This window comes from Apostichopus japonicus, chromosome 9 (assembly GCF_037975245.1).
Source record: "Apostichopus japonicus isolate 1M-3 chromosome 9, ASM3797524v1, whole genome shotgun sequence".
NCBI classification, from domain to species: domain Eukaryota; kingdom Metazoa; phylum Echinodermata; class Holothuroidea; order Aspidochirotida; family Stichopodidae; genus Apostichopus; species Apostichopus japonicus.
In genome coordinates, this window is record NC_092569.1 from 32,679,832 (window position 1) to 32,698,068 (window position 18,237).

Here is an 18,237-nt window from a genome sequence, read left to right on the forward strand (position 1 = left end):
CCAAAATTTTCTTGTACGCTCCGCGCCAACCGATGGTGGCGCTCCGCTTAGATAGTCTCTACACATTAGTCCCCCCCCCCCAATAATTTTCCCGTTCCGCCGCGCCTGGAGGGGCACCCCCTCTCCTTAGACCCCTCCCCAGGACGTTGATCCGTATCCACCTAAGTGCCCCCCCATCAAATGCTGGTGCCCCCCCTGTGCCCCCCCAGACTGAAAAGTCTGGTGACGCCACTGGAGGGGGGGGGGTGGATAAACCCCTCCGGCGATCGCCACATGAGTCGAGTAAAAATGCTTCAGTCGGGATATTTTGTTTATTTTACAACTATCACACAAATGATTTAATGGTAACCTTGGGCCTATATGAAGCATTACAACGTAGAAATTCGCATCATATTTAAATAAGCGAATTTTGAAGAGAAGTTACCATGTTCTTGTACTTTTCTCGTACACACTCAATATTGGCACAAAACATACTATTTCAATGGTCTAAAAAACACCACCTTAACCCGATACGGATAACTAACCTACAGCTATAGTAGGCCTAATTCACGTGCCACATAAGTTATAACTTTCTGTAAATGAACTTGAGTGAGTGACACTTCCTAGCTTCAGTCGCTCTGCACGGGCATTTTTATATCGGGGGCAAAAGAGATATGTTCAAAACCAAAATTTGTAAGTGTAACAATCTTTAGTTATTCTTAACACGTATGATGGTTTCCATTTACAGGACGTTACACCGGCCTATTAGTCACTTTGTACATTAACAGATAACTCTATCCCTGCATATCGGGTGATCAGTAGCCTATAGGCCTATACTTTGGAACTCGAAGCAACCTTCACCAAGATGCTTATAATATGTTTATTTGTTGTACGTCGCAAATAAATAACTCTCAATTGATAGTTTACAATGGCTCTTGTTTGGATGTGATTTGACCTACTAAAGCATAAAACAATTTCCTCATTTTGTATTTCTTCAAGTTACCCTCATTCGGATTAAGTACGAACCAAATATAGTTAGAATTATATTTGTTGTAAATACAACTCAAGAAAGCAACTATCAATTAATGTGTAATATTAGAAATGAATCTGTTCCTATTACTTTTTTCTATTATCTCCATTTTCGATAGGTTGTTACTTGTCGTTTTATCTCAGATATGTTAGAATGATAGGGGGATACGGGGAGGGGGAAACTAAGGATAGAGGGGGGAGGGGAAGGATCGAGGGAAGGAGGGAAGGAGGGAGAGGGAGAAGGAGAGAGAAACACAACACTGAAATATATTAATTGATGATAAGTTTAACCATATAGGGACTACAGAGTTCCTTTACTTATATTCATTCAAAACTTGTACATATAATACTTGCAGCATGTTGCTACAAAATATTTAATACTGACATGTTGCAGTGATATGGTTGATATGAACCACTTAGCGACCAATAGCTGCATTAATAGGCTACTCTCGTTTTATTGGGACTACTTTCCAGGACACTTTTAACAGTAAGTATTCGGAAATCTTTCCTGCACCTGTCATTTTCACCTCCACCTCATGTTTATGTTTCCTTCGTGATGCTATAGGGCCATGATCGTACAAGTCATTGAGCCATAATTTAACCGTCTCAAAACCAAATTAACACTTTAGTGGGAGAGAGGACAATATATTCTTTTTTTCTACATTAATCTTAACACTCTTGGGCTTCAAGTGTTTTAAGCTTATAAAGCACCAATAACGTCGTCAACACATTAATAAATATAACATGCATACATTATGGGCGACGGTAAGCAGCAGCTAATTACTGGCGTAAGAACATGCCGGAAATGAATATTGATATGGGCAAATGTGGACATAGGCAGCATACTGTCGTAATATGTATGTATTTTAGGTCCTCCTGCAAGCAGGAACTCGCGAAGAAGCCTCATTGGATTATCAAAGCCGCATGCTGACCTAAGTCATATTTAACGTCCATGATAATGAATTGTCAACAAATCTGTAACTGGACGACATACATTAATCTTGGAGTGACTCGAACTTGGGACCTTATGATTGAAGGGCACTGGCGTTACTAACCACTGTGCTAACACTCCTAAATAATGACTTAATATCCTAAGTAATATCATGAATGAATATTAATATGGATACATGTGGGCATATGTAGCAGCTTACTGGCGTAAGAACTTGAATGAATATTCATGTGCATGAGCATATGTGAATATAGGCAGCTTTGTACTACTGTAAGGACCAGCCAGTTTAGACAATTGTTTGATGCTAATACCACTATATATACGGTCATCGAATATCATGCTCCAGAGCACTCGTATGGGCAGTATGAAGATTGTATTCATACTGACAATACAAGCGTTTGGATCGGGGCATGACAGTACAGTATAGAATAACAAATTGTCCTAACTGGATGTGGTTCGGATTGCAGTATAAATACCTCGACTTGATGATTATTGACTCAAAATATATATCAATAACCCCCTGACACCTTATATGAATTATTTACATGGCATTAACCTCCTGACAAAACAGATCTGCAGGGAGTGAGATTCCGGAAAATTTAGGATTAAATATCGAAATTGACCTCTTGTTCTGAAAAACTGTAAAGTGCAATTATAATAATGTGTACAGTATTCATTCAGTGAATATGTAACAATAATGTCAAGCGATGCGAACATGCCTAATGACCCCATTATGAAAGGCCCAAGTAAAAAAAGCTCTGCTCTCGAACGTCTTGCCGAACGAGAAGATTTAACTTATATCCGTTATGACTTATAGTCTCTTTAATAAATGAAACATAAGGCTAAACTCCTTCAGCACCCCCCCCCCCACCATCAAAGACGGACACAGTTTATCCAGGGATTTCCCTAATTGTATATCTGGCAACATACGGTGCGGAGTACTGCTCAGTGAATGTCTCACGATGTAAAACGCAATGCGTCTCACATCTGAAGTCTTATACCTCGATTATCTGATCAACACATTAATTTGTAACTTAGTTATTCAACATGTTGCTAGAAAAGACTTTGGGATTATCAAGCCTTGGTGGTCAAGAACCTACCTGTCTTTTCATAGGTGTCATTTAAAACCGAAAAGGAAGTGCTGTCTCTCCAAAATGCAATTTTACCCGGTGGAAGTGCTTACATGTAAATATAACCGTTGGTAACATAGAATTTTAATTGCTTGACGACAACTTAAATAGTGGAATATTTCGAATTTCGAAGGAAATTTATCAGTTTTAGAAATAAACTTATGTATTTGTTAGTTTTCAAGAAAACTTGTACTATACAATTTTCTTCCATTTTGTTTGGTAAATGTGGTTGAAACAGCCAACGCATATGGTGGTGAGTGGGGTGGGGTGTGTTTTGAGACCCCTATATTGTAAGGTGACCATATTTGCCTGACTGGAATCAGGGACATTTATTTCGTAACTGATATGGGAGAGGGGTCTAAGGGGAGGGGGTGTCCCCCTCCCCTTTGGAAAATTTTCTAGTGCCTAAGGTGCTTAGATGTAAAATGGTGATACTTAGAAGCACTTTTTAAATCAATTTTATTTTCAAAAATGTAGCCTTTTCTTAGATGAAATTTATTTACTTTACGAAAGAGTGCTAAGCTAGATCGATCTAGCATATTCTACTTTACACTAGCCCACCTGAAATACTGTTTAGTTCCGTTCTGCGACTGCACACTTGAATAAATTTGTTTTTTTTTTACAATTATTTTACTTATAATGTGGGATATTTTCGAAATTCCTGAACATTTTGACGAATCGGGGACATTTCCTGGGACACTTGTTCATCGGGGACAGCACACTGTAATCAGGGACTGTCCCCGAAAATCGGGGACGTCTGGTCACCTTTCTATATTGCCATGACAGGTGTTAAACACATAGTAAAGAAACTGCTCTCTTTCCAGCTCTGCTCCAATTTAGATACAGCAAATACCTTTCTGTCTACATACCAACATTCACTCACACCCACAACTATAGAGTAAGCATATTCCCTCAAAGGTATTCGTTTTCCCTGTAAGGTATAAAGACAGACAGTTAAATTGAAACAACTGAACCAGTCAATGTTGGTTTCGCGTCCTTAACGATACACCTACGACTCGAAAGATTGGGATGTCTTTGTCACGTAGACCCCACATTTCTCAGGTCGCATACTTATCTCTTGTATCCGGTATTACACAAACACTTTGAAAGATATATTTACCCGTATCAATAATGCCCATTGAGCCCAGTTGAAGTAACAAAATATATGAAAAAATAAAATGTATTAAAATATAGGAGGATCGGAGAATTTAATTTTGTTACTGTTGCCTTTTAAATATGATTAAAAATAACATGGAATGAAATATAACTGAATAACTTTCTCCGTTTGTTGAGATTTCATATATTGGCACGTTATATCTATGTTGACTTCGACACGACCATTTCCCATAATCATTAGGATCTACTTCCTTACACTATCCGTTGGTTTTATTGAGATTTTGAACATTCAAATTTTTTCACGTTTGATCTGAACTGACTTGAGCTGATCTTTGACCTTCTTGAAGCTCTAAAAACTATGTAGGATATGTATAAAAGTCCAGAGTGATTTTTTGGGTATATCATCGTAATTAATTGATCGTATTTACACATTTGGCGTCGCATGGAATTACATGTTCAAGCTTTCATGGCTAGAAAAGTTTTGAGTATTGTCGAAACTATGACGTTCCAAAAATTGATATAAAAACAGTAATATCTAGTTATACATTTTGCCCGTCTACTAACTAAATAGGTAAATGTAGCATTATGACGCCACATGAAAATTAAATTTGGTTCTTTCTCGTTTCTCATACGTTTACAACTTGCGACACGACTTAGACTGACGTGGAACTATGAACAACATCTATGTTACTTTTGAAATATAATGAATGGTATGTGAGAAACGAAACACATTATAGTAGGAATCTCTTATTGCATTTTGCTCACTGCAAATGAACTTGAAAATAAATTGCATAATATTAAAAGCCGATACTAAAATGAATACTCCCGGTATAACACGAATTATTGCGTCATATAAGTATTACATATGCGGGAATTGAAGAGTCAATAAAAGACTTTCTAAGGTGGATTGACAAGTGATCTACGACTTTACTTCTACTAGGAAGACGAAATGCGAATAGGATACGATCAAAAGGTTTTGATAATTATACGATGTATCGATTATTGAACACGATGAGAGAGTGTGGGAAAGCAAAGAGTCTACTGCTCTTATCTACCGAAATACATTTAAATGAGTAAACTTCTAAACATGTAACCAATACATATGAGTTCAACTTCCGCGTTCCTTAAATGTCCTGGAATAATTCTTCTCCGCACAATTATCCATAAATAAATGTATAGCATGATACGATAAGCTGAAACAGCTATTAACCAAAACCTGTAATGGAACGCATTGATTAAATGTATTCGCTACGGATCAGGTCAGCCACAGAGCATGCGTAGTGACATTCTTGTGATGAAAATTTGATACCGAATTGCTTCTATTGGCATCCGTAGTAGAATAATTTTAATTTTCATTGAATCACCTTGTCTAGATGTTGTATTTCATTGTCGTTTCATTCCTCGTCGACGGTTCACAACTTTCACCTCAACTCAAAAATTATTTCGATATCATGGAAAATCTTCCAGGACGACAATGTTGGCAAAGTGTCTTGGCAGTTTTGATGTTATGGAGTTTTCTTGAATCAGACATGGTAAGTCACTTTTCAAATAAATACTGTTTCTGAGACTCTCGCATGCAAATATTGCTCTGATATTTTCAATTTCATATGTTGTTGAAAATAATATTATGATAACTTTTTGAATACTGCCAAGTTGATTTCAGGAGTTTTATTTAAATCGTTTTTCTGACTTTGAAGACATCCTTAAGCTTCTATATTTATCGAGTTGCCTGCCTTCACCCATGTTCCTTGTTTTAAGACAAAGAAACAAACATCAGTTAAATAGTGTAAAATAGTGAAAAAGCATGAAGTTCATTTTAATAAGTTATGCTTTTTTTTTAAAGTTTGAAAGGAGAAATGTTTCTCTCTAACTTGAATCAATTCTTGTTCCAGAAGCAAATCACACGCTCTCATTTCCATAGTACTAGAGTAAATTTGCTATCGTATTAACTAAATTTGAACACAAAGAACGGAGGGGGGATGGGGGAGGGGTGGAAGACGAAAATAGTATCTCCTAATTGCTAGTAAAGATTGCAGTTTGAAACACGTGTTTAATAGTGCGAACTTAAATACGACATTATTTAACACATATATTCAAAGTGAAGTATAATTGGAAAAGATTCCCTTGTATATCTCTCACTTTCCTTTTTTCAATGAATTTATCAAATTGATTCAATTATATTTTTATCTCACTTCTCCAGTAAACTATGAGAATATACCGAAATATCTCTGACATGAACATTCTTTCCAATTTATCTCATATTCATCGTTTGACTTCATGATATTTCGAGTCAATAATTCTAGTTCATATTCATTTCTCTAGGAAAAGATAAACAAATAAGTAAACTTCATAACATTTCACTCTGTTCCAGTTATCTGTATAAAATATTCAATCCTTTATCTTCAATTTCAAAGAAAAAACTTCCATTACATGTACCATCTGTTCATTTTACTTGGTACAAGACATAGCTAAATTATATTCAGAAAAGTTCATAATTATAATGTTACCTAATCGTGAAATTGCCAATTTCCTTCTTTGATCTTTCTTATGATTTCCCGTCTTTAATTTACTAGTCACATGACTTGTCTTTACTCGTACAGATTTCAATGACAATTTCGAATGCAAATGCTAATGTTTAACGTAGCTGCCATGTTAACATTGTATCAGATTTAATATTCTGTTTTAGCTAGTAGAGACTCAAAGCTAAACCATTTACTCTTTTCACTTCCCTTATGTTAATTTACGTGATACTGAATCTACACTCCACAAGTAAGATTTGTTTTTACTCAGTTCCTGTTTTTTGCGGATAGAATATCCAACATAAATATCATCGAGCCAAGTTAAATTTTTCTACATATGGTTAAATTTTTCAATGCAGTTATGAATACATACGTTAAAACGTAAATATATATTTCCAGTGCTGTTATCAAGGCGTTGTTCTGCTATAAACAATCCAAAAACACTCCAATGTTGTATGTTCTCGTATCTCGAACATCATTTTATATAATTCATAATTAACGATCTACATTAAAACAAGTATAGCGCTAACGGAAGATTAAAAAATTGTGAAGGTTGAAGTTAAAGATGTAATGTCCAAATATATCATTATGACGTCCTAACATAGAGAGGCCTGCATTTAAGGCATTAGAATCTCAAGGGAGATTGGATATTTCACTATGCTACATATGCCGACACCGTAACGTAATCCGCAATAAATACTACATTTATCAAGTAGTCTTAGATTTGAATAACATTTTATCCCTTGCATATATTATAGCTGTAGGCCACCTACATGTTGCTTGTGTAAGTTGCTAAATCATATATTTTATAATATTTTCGTCATTAGTTTTCCATGATACTTGGTATTGCTACAAACTAACTAAACTAGAAGTTGATACAAAATGTGATCCGACAAAGTAACTCACTCTTTCCTTATTGATAACATTAATTTCAGACAGTCGGCAATTTTTTTAATAATTACGTCATCATGGTAAATGTTCTTTGTTGTTGTAATTTAATTTATTGACATCGAAGGGAATAATTATGTTAAGTTCCTCAGTATCTTTAATTTGGGATCACACAATATTATCTTTAAGAACTAATTTGTTGTGCAATACCGTTGCCTTCACCTAGAGAAATTGGAAAATTGTTTCCAATACATTCCAATACTTTTTGATCAAGTTCACATAGATTACTCAAAATGTTCGCTTTTAACTTATTTTATCGCAATAATTCCACAATTGGGTTGGATAAATAAGAACCCAGTATACAGTAAATATGTGACCAACTCAGGTACTGGATTGTTCTAATAAATATTTTATGAAGTTACAAAACTTAACAATTTGTTAAACTAAATGAAATAACGTGACTGTAGTCCTTGGTAAGAGTCATAAACAGATAAACACAATCAATGAATTAGAGACATTTTCAACATCTGCATCGTTTGGTCAAGCTTAGTAATCGGTTTAATAATTGATACAAAGACCTCTTCATGATATGAGTAAATACTAACATTTACTTAATCACCAAATGTACTGATTCTTATTTTTTTTTTCTCTCCATATTTCATGTTCCGCCATCTGCAATATAGATTCTTGAACAACCCGTATAGGTAGTATTAGATGATAAATATTATAGACATTAACAATAGTTCAATTTAAACTTTCAATTGATAGGTATTCTAAAATATGGACAATTTCTATCTGTGGTATAAGTTACGAAGATCTGAGTCATTCAATCAGAGAATATATGTCTGATCTCAGGTTGTAATTTGTTTTATCTTCTTCAAAACTGCCAGCTCTTCCCATCTTTGGATAAAATATGTTGTATCGCTAATAAAAGTAATCAGCGTTTCTAATACTCACCTAAATTATCAATTGACGTCTCGAATCTTAAAAAGTTAGAGTATCTCTAAAATAGTCCTATCCACAATATAAACACACATATAAACAGTTGCCCATATTACGAATTGCATTTTTTGTTAAATCATATTACCTGGGACACTAAGACTAGCCAAAACCCGCTGCAGGAAAGCGGAAAAGCTATGTAAATACGCAGTTTGTCTACAAAGAAACATTTTAACAGATTTAGGTTGTGTTTTTTAAAGAGCGTTTTTGCCTCTTTGTGCTTCTCTGTCCAAACAAAACGCTGTGTCGATCAATTTGTAGAAAATATAAAAGCCAAGCTTTATGTACGCCTTTGTAGGTCAAGGTAATTTCCCTTTAGAAATCGTAATTGAATGCTACAAGCATTGTGTGATTTCAACGATACTTAGCTGCCAAAAGCAGCAAAACGAGATTAGAAAATATAAAAAGAGTATTATGAGAAAAACAACAACAACTCTTCAGTGTACGACAGCTGAGGTAAGTAAATATTACTTACTGGATTGTTTTTCAAGCAACACGACTTGAAAATTAGGTTATATTCTTGTCATGATACTGTTTTATTAGATCAATTGACATCCTGCCTAATCATCTGTTCAGTGACATAGTTGCAATAGATACTTCTCATTCCCCATTTTCGTAACTTTTGCAGTACATTCTGAAGCAGCAAAACCAGGTTAGAAAATAAAAATAGATTATGAAGAGAAATACAGAGCAAATTATCAAAATCTCCAGTGTACGGTATGTAGAGTGAAGTGAAATATTATGTACTACGGTGATACTTCGTGCTTCCCATTTTTGTAACATTTTCAGTTCTATTCTTTAACAGGTCATCGCCAGCGTCGTGAGCCAAGCATCAGGTTAGTCTATTTAAATTAATATGGTTTGACAGATAAAATTGACGTATCATTGATGGATTGATTGGTTTTGTTACAACGGTAACAAATTGCTAAGCATGTCGTGGTGGGAATCTTTACTCTTGAACGATGTCTTCTTTGTCTTAGAGTACGCTAAATCACAATTGCAGTGTTTCAAATCTATGCTTGCCTTCTCTTACCAGGTGTACGTCAGCGGATATTTCTATACCCACTTAGTTATTCACAAACCCATGTAGTCAATTATAGAAGCTGAACTGTAAATATTAATTTTAATTGACAGAGAAATATTACAAACAGATTTGTGTTTGTTGATATCTAATATTGAACTAGTCGTCGAGTAACTGTTGTAAGCTACCGGTACCTGAAGTCGTTGACTTCCGATAGATTTAAAATATCCTCATTACATTTGATTGATGAAAACATTATGCAGGCCTTCTAAATACCTATCTAACATACTAACGCACGTTCAGGCATAAATATGTATGCACAAACCTTCATTTCAGTGGACAATTATACAGGTTTACTTCAATTTACACATAGGTTCTTCATACTTTGTTTTTCAACAACCCGAGTACCCGAGGGATTGCAAAGAAGTATTGAATGCCTGCTCTTCTACCCACAATACATCTGGGGTGTACCTTATTAAACCCGATGGCTACCCTGAACCATTTGAAGCCTACTGTGATAATGATCTTGAAAATGGAGGATGGACGGTAAGATTTATATTGAAAAGTTATTATCATAGTTAACACTCTCATGTAGCAACGTTCAAGATCACTTTATAACTCATAGAATCACATTACTGAAGAAAGCCGGGAGAGATGTTCATGCGAATCTGTGAATACTTATAATCAATTGCGCTCCATTTCACATTTCAGAAAATCTATGGGAAGTTAAGGAGAAAATCTTTAAATTTGTGAAAGTCAGAAGTTTAATGTTACTTCATGTTTTTTATTTAACCAACAACAATTCTCGTCATTCGGTAAATGTTTTAGATGTATTTGGAAGTGTGCTACAACGAAGACTTCAAGACAATGAATACCAAAGGAATCCTTATTCATAGACGTTTATTGTGTTTACATATTTGACTTGTAATTTCATTCATAAATATAACAGGTTTTGCAAAGACGATTAAGGGAATCTATTAACTTCAATCGAACATGGAAGGACTTCAGAAACGGCTTCGGGTTTCCACGAAGTGAGGTTTGGCTTGGAAATGAGAAAGTTGCTTTTCTAACCAACCAGAAACAGTATCAACTACGACTGGAGTTTCAGAATGCTGCGGGACAGTCTTACTACGTAACATATGACAACTTTCGTATTTCTGATGAATGGGGGCAATATTCACTGTCAAGTTTAGGTTCATGCCGAGGAACACCAAGTAAGTCAAAATAAAATAAACGACAATGTGACCCGACTCTTTCAATTCTAGGTTACTTAAAGCACATGTTCTCTTTTAATAGCGTTGAATTTGATCTACGGTCAATATATATAGCTTTGATTTGTCTCGTTTTTCACCAGACTACATTTGTATGTTTAAGTCATCTTGGAATAGATAGAAGGTATCTACAATTACCATATTCTGTATATATATTTCACTAGGTGAGCAAAGTAATATGACCAGAGCATAAACTTAGCTGAATAAATTTATAGGCAAATTTTGTCGTTATTTTGTTGACGCAGACATGATGGTTTGGAAAGGAGAAAACATAAGGAGATAGTAATTATGCCGAGGAAAGAAATAATATATTTTCTATAGTGACTTCATCAAAACTAAACAGAGATTTATACTATAAAGAGGTCGTAACTATAGTTTCAGAAGATTTATTGCCTGACTTGCTATAATTATTTTCGCTTTTGCTTGTTTAATCTTTTGATTTAATGAGCTCCGTTGGAAATAATCGTTTCTTATTCGATTCAAATATTGCAGTGTTTTCTTTCACATGATAGAAGCACAACTTTTTATATCGCATATTGATTAAAAACGATTCCTTCATACAGATTCAAACATTAAATGGTGTCCGACTAACGAAATATTCACCAACGAAACATGTGAGAGGAGGTGTGAGGACCCTAAGACCTGCGTCTCTTCAACCTCTCTTGCAAAACCAGAGAGATGTGCTTGTGTCGGTGAATATATGATTCATGAGGGAAATTGCATTCCTCAGAACCAATGCGGATGTTTTGCTGCTGACAAGGGAGGTATCTTAAGGGTCAGTACTTTGACTACGGTCAATATTGTTCACATCTTCTTCTTTCTCTAACATGTCTCTAACATATTCTTATTTTCTAACATTTTCTTCTTTTTCTTTCATTCATGTCTTTTTATTTTAATAGGTCAAGACCCTTAATACTTTATCAATTACTCATTTAGAAATGCTTGACTATTTTCTCCTAAGAATTAATAATGATACTCTAGTACCGTGTCCATAGTTTGTTAAATTAAATTTTCTATTGTTATTTGAAAACCAGAACGGCGAGTCTTTCATCAATCCAGACTGTACAAGAAGATCAAACTGTAGTAATAACCAAGTAACTCTAGTAGAGAATTATCAGTGTAGCGATGACATTTTAACTGACATCTCGACTGACAGTCAAAACTGTCAGTCGAGGGATGAATTACATTTAATCAGGAAGCATAAGACCACTCCTACGGATGTGTATACCTTATAAGCCTTACATAAACAGTCTTCTGGGATACTTTGTACCACAGTCTTGCGGTTAGAAATATTTGTAGGCCTAACGTGTATTTGCAATAAGCCTGTTAATGCAACAATTGACGACTTTCTTTTTATACAGCGGATCCACAGGCCCCTACATCGCAGTTGGCTTCGAAAACCTCCTAAAACCTTCATAAAGGTTCATGCCCATACCTAGATTAGTCGATGAGATCACCGTTGAAATCCTACACTTCCCACTGTGACAACCACAAATTCATAATTCATTTATTAGTTGTTGTTTTTCTTTTCGCTGAATATCTTAAATTAGGAGGGCCACGTTTACATTGATTTAAGATGTACACGAAAATCAACTTGTAGGAACAACCGGCTTGTAGATGAGAGTTACCAGTGTAGTAGTGACGCAACCTGTGCTGAGAGGAACGGTGTCCGTAAATGTTACTGCAATCCAAACTACCAAGGGGACGGAGAGACGTGCCGCCACAACTGCTTTGTTGCTGACATAGGAAGTGTATTAAGGGTCAGTACGGTTCTTTCAGGTCATTTTTATAATGCTTTGTTCTTAATCATTGTCCATATAATTAGAAGGTAACCTTTACTACTCATAATTGTCGATAATCACATAACATTTACAGATAACCGAGTAGCGTGCGCATCGTGTTTGGCAGGGGCCATTGACCCATTTGTGTTTGTCGCCAGTCCAGTCAAAACTGTCAATCGAGGGATGTATAACGTTTAGTCGGGAATCACGAGACCACTCCTACGGGTGTGCATTCACTTATATGCCTGACACAAAAATTTAATGGATACTTTTTTTCACAGTCTTGCGGTTAGAACTATTTGTAGGCCTAAAGTATAGTCGCGATAAGCCGTACAATGCAATATTTGCAGCTACCTTTTTTATGGCGGGTCCCTTTGCTTCCTTCTTCGCAGTTGGCTTCAATTTTTTTTTTATAAAACTTTCATAAAGGTTCATACACATACCTAGATCATTCGATGTGAATTTTGCATTGGCCACCTACCGTTGAAATCCTGCACTTCCCACCGTGACAACCGCAAATTCATAATTCATTTATTTATTTATTTTGCGATGAATATCTTAATTTAGGAGGGCCAATTTTACGCTAATTCAAGATGTACACGAAAATCAACTTGTATGAACAGCCGTCTTGTAGATGAGAGTTACCAGTGTAGTAGTCACGCAACCTGTGATACGAAGAACAGTAACCGTAAATGTTACTGCAATGATGGCTACCAAGGGGACGGAGTGACGTGCACCCACAACTGCTTCGTTGCTGCCAAAAGAAGTGTATTAAGGGTCAGTTCTGTTCTTTCAGGGCCTTTTCACCGCTTTATTCTAAATTCATTGCGCATCGTGGTTGGACAGGGACCACGAACCCCACTTCCGTCGCCAGTCCAGTCAAAACTGTCAGTCGAGAGATGTATTAAATTTAGTCAGGAAGCATAAGACCACTCCTACGGATGTGTATACCTTATAAGCCTTACATAAACAGTCTGGGATACTTTGTACCACAGTCTTGCGGTAAGAAAAATTTGTAGGCCTAACGTGTATTTGCAATAAGCCTGTTAATGCAACAATTGACGACTATATTTTTATATCGCGGATCCATAGGTCCCTACTTCGGAGTTGGCTCAAAAACCTCCTAAAACCTTCATAAAGGTTCATGCCCATACCTAGATTAGTCGATGGTGGGTAGCATTGGCTACCCCAGTTGAAATCATTCACTTCCCACTGTGACAACCGCAAATACCTAATTCATTTATTTATCTATTTTTCGCTGAATATCTTAAATTAGGAGGGCCAGTTTTACGCTAATTCAAGATGTACACGAAAATCAACTTGTAGGAACAACCGTCTGATAGATGAGAGTTACCAGTGTAGTGATCATGCAACCTGTGATACGAGGAACAATGACCGTAAATGTTACTGCAATGATGGTTACCAAGGGGACGGAGTAGAGTGTACACGTGAGGTGGCTCCAAAAGATTGCTACGAGCTTTATGTTTCCGGTACACTCAGTGATGGTGTTTACACCATTTACCCTGATGGTTGGCCAAGCGGTATTCAGGTTTACTGTGAGATGGAAAGTAACGGAGGAGGATGGACGGTGAGTTTCTCAAACATTTAATGATTTAAATTCTTCCCTTCCTCACATAAAACATTTTTTTCCCTTTTGATGTACTGCAGATCTCGTTGAGATTAAATTGACCATTTTAGGGAAAAAATATCAAGAAACAAAATACTATTGCGAATTATTTCACCTTCACAGAATGCATATCTTTTTAAAGTATTTTATGGCTTAGGATTGCTTGCTCTTAAGGATTAGTAGATTATTTAGTTGGATTACTTTTTTGTTTCCATTTCATAGGTTTTTCAGCGACGATCGAGTGCCTCCACTGACTTTTATCGTGGTTGGTCAGACTACAAGAACGGTTTCGGTAATAAAAATCAAGACCACTGGCTAGGTAGCAAATATATATACTCTATCACCAACCAGAAAACGTACCAGCTTCGTATTGATCTAAGGGACTCCGGCTCATCATCGAAATATGCCGTCTATTCGACTTTTAGCATTACTGACGAGGCAGACAAGTATCGACTATCAGTTGGATCACACAGTGGAAATACAGGTGAGTAATTGATGTTCTAATCATTGATGCATATATATATATATATATATATATATATATATATATATATATATATATATATATATATATATATATATATATATATATATATATATATATATATATATATATATATATATATTAGAACATTGAAACAGAGGAATTAGAAAATATGTATTTTTAAATATTAGTCTGTATAGATTCGAGATATTTTGATCAATCAATCAGTCTGTCCGAAGAAGTGATACGTACGAGACAAGATTGTACATGTTGAAAAGAACTAAAAAATAAAATGCCGATAATCATTCAAGATTTTCATAAATATAATACATCGAATTTTGGTTACTTTGTCGAAACCTTAAATATTAGCTACTTCATTTATAGTCAAATCACTTTATACAATGTCGGTTCTATTCTTCACTTAAACGTATTTATTTTATGATCTGTGTATAGTGTAATTTCAATCTAGGCCTACGTTCATAGTCCAACGCATCAGCTCAGGTTGAAAGATACAAGATTACAAAGTGCTATAGTTAAAGGGTAAAGAATTGAACAATCGATGGCAATAACACCCTGTATACCCTGTATACAGTAAAACAGGGAACTTGGAGCCGGCCAAATATTATATTGCAAACATGTTATGGACAGAAAAAATTATGCCGTCTATTTGATTTTTGTTTTTTGTGGAGATGGCTTTTGCAGCAAAATGCAATTATTATTTTGTGCGTAATAATAACATGTTAAATTAGTTAGATTACTCAGGACTAGATCTTTCAATGAAACCCTTGTTTTCCTAATTTGAATGATATATGAAGCTGCATCACACAGCCCCCCCCCCCATCTCCTACCCTCCTTGTCCAGGTTCGAAGAGAGCCTAAGTTACCCTATGTATATATGGTACAAGAAAAAAATAAGCAATGGGCTAAAAAGAGGAGAAATGAAAATTTGGTGATGCAAATTAAATTAAACATAATATTATTCAACAAATTATAAGATTTAACACCGACACACACAAGAAATTTATAACTAGAGTTTTGAAAGAGTAGGAAACTGCTCAGTTGTGAACTTAGAAATAACAATCAAATAAGTAAATGAATAAATACTATTTTAAATAAATGCCGATAAATAAATATGAAATCAAAAGCGAACGTTTTTATCTTGGTAGGACAAAAACGCACTGCCTTCTACCTTGTATCTGGTGTTGGATTCTTTCAAAGTTTATAAATTGATCGGTTTATTTACTCTTTCTCGTTTCTTGCAGGTTATAATGGTTTGTCTTATATCAACAATAAACAATTCAGTACAAAAGACCAGGACAACGACGGATCCAGTAGTTACGACTGTGCGGAAGGACACAGAGGAGCCTGGTGGTACGGTTATTATTATAACATTTGTTATAGTTATTGCCGTACTAGTGATTTCTCTTGCTATTATTACCCTGAGGGCAACTGCTGTCGTGGTTGCACATATTCAAATCTCAACGGAGACTACGACGGCTCTACTCGAGGAACGCACATGTTCTGGCATAGTTATAGTTTGAACGGTTACGGATGCAGCCTACAATACACAGATATGAAAATACGTCCTGTGTAGACAAAACACTGTATAAATAACACACTGTCCAAAAGAACTGTTTTTACTAAGAAAAGTAAAAAAAAGATCGATACAGATCTTCAAGCATCGGACAGCTGGACGTGCCATAGACAAGAAAGAAGAAAATGCAACCAAATTACAAACGGGACGATTCGACAAATAATTCATTTTTATGGGAATGCGAAGTTATTAAGTTATGTTATTATTATGTTAACCAGCTTACTGTTGTTTGAAACTTTACAAATTGATTATTGTATAAGTCTCACAAAAGAATAAACAATTAAAGTAAATGAAACTTACCATTTTTCCTAATATTTTGAATATCTCGTAGCCAACACTGACCCCCCCCCCCCAAAAAAAACATATCATTAGTTGGATGGAAATTAACAATTTTATAAAAATGGATTTGTAATGGTTCTTGGTTTCTAGGGCACACACTCACATATTATTTACTTACATATTTAAATGAAGCCATTATCAGGGTTGCCGTGGAACTACTGACAAAACATTGGGTACCATTTATATATTAATATATATATATATATATATATATATATATATATATATATATCAATAGTCTTTAGATATATATCAATATATATATATATCACTAGATATATATCTATATATATATATATATATATATATATCAATATATATATCAATAGATATATATATTTATATATCAATATATATATATATATATATCAATATATATATATATATATATATCAATAATTTTACGTTGGAATGCGAGAGGTCCCGATAATTTTTAGGTGGGTAATTTTTAACGGGACACAGGTCAGGGTTCGCCTCTGGAAGAAACACAGACAAATTGACCAGTCTAGAGAAATTGAATGAGAACGTAAACTATATTGAACAATGGAGTTTGAACTAAAAACGACAAGTGGTAATTAAAAATATATAGTTAATTACTCACAAACTTAACGAAATAGGAAACACTTTAAAACACGCTGGTCTCTTCCAACGGCGATATTCCTCAGCGACCACGACCTTAATGACTCGACGACGATTCTCGGTCCGTTGTAACGCGAAATTCACTGGGCCTCGACGGAGTTTCTCGCGATCCCAGAAACATCAGTCAGAGAATCGTGAATATTATCATCTTTCCTTTGTGGAAGTGAAACGACTGAGGTGACAATTTATCTCGGGGTTTGTCTTCTATTAGATTGATTGTCCAGATATTAATTAAGAGAAGAAGATAGACGTTGGACAGTTCCTCCCAGTGGGAGATAATGAAAATATATCAGAGTGTACGAAACTACCCCTAGCAACAACATTATACGACGCTTAAAGCATCGTAGCATAAATAGCCAAGTGACAAATAATGTTAAAGTTTGACGATTTTTCTAATTCATAGTTATCTCACAGATTTTCTTCTCTTAATTTGTCTCCTATTATTGAAGGTGTGGGCAAGGAGTGATGGAGAAGGTGATCAGGAGACCGTTGTGTATTCCTGATTCAGATTCGTTGTTAGACTAACGTCAAACTTCCACAGAGTGATTACATCATTCTTTCTCTTTTAGGTTTTTCAACGACGATCCAGCGTATCAGTTAATTTTTATCGTGGTTGGTCTGAGTATGAAAATGGTTTCGGTAATCCTGGTCAAGACCACTGGCTTGGAAATAAATATATTCACGACATAACAAACCAGAAAGCTTACCAGCTACGTATTGATTTAAGAAATTCAGGATCAATTCAGGATTCACTTTATTTACTCTAATTATTCTACGTCTTAGAGGTAATATAGTCCAAACAATATCAAACATTCTCAGCAGTTACATGAGAGTAGTCCCAAATTGTAGGACATTCAACTCTTATCCAGAATA

At 35.3% G+C, this 18,237-nt stretch overlaps 1 protein-coding gene across 4 annotated transcripts in view; it reads left to right on the top strand.

Annotated features, from left to right (window-relative positions):
* The window catches only part of LOC139973171 (uncharacterized), a 51,178-nt gene extending 34,512 nt beyond the window's left edge, over nt 1-16,666 (top strand). The window contains exons 2-11 of one of the 4 annotated variants that reach the window (XM_071979656.1): nt 5,627-5,735; nt 9,415-9,445; nt 10,004-10,176; nt 10,580-10,844; nt 11,465-11,676; nt 12,452-12,661; nt 13,250-13,459; nt 13,959-14,270; nt 14,532-14,793; nt 16,055-16,666. In XM_071979656.1, coding sequence (XP_071835757.1) covers nt 5,655-5,735; nt 9,415-9,445; nt 10,004-10,176; nt 10,580-10,844; nt 11,465-11,676; nt 12,452-12,661; nt 13,250-13,459; nt 13,959-14,270; nt 14,532-14,793; nt 16,055-16,386 — 2,088 coding nt within the window. In that variant the 5' untranslated portion in view covers nt 5,627-5,654 and the 3' untranslated portion in view covers nt 16,387-16,666. Of the gene's footprint in view, nt 1-5,581; nt 5,736-9,414; nt 9,446-10,003; nt 10,177-10,579; nt 10,845-11,464; nt 11,677-12,451; nt 12,662-13,249; nt 13,460-13,958; nt 14,271-14,531; nt 14,794-16,054 lie in introns of those variants that run through there. The other 3 variants (XM_071979655.1, XM_071979657.1, XM_071979658.1) reach the window with 3 other exon arrangements.
* Nucleotides 16,667-18,237: the final 1,571 nt, after the last annotated feature.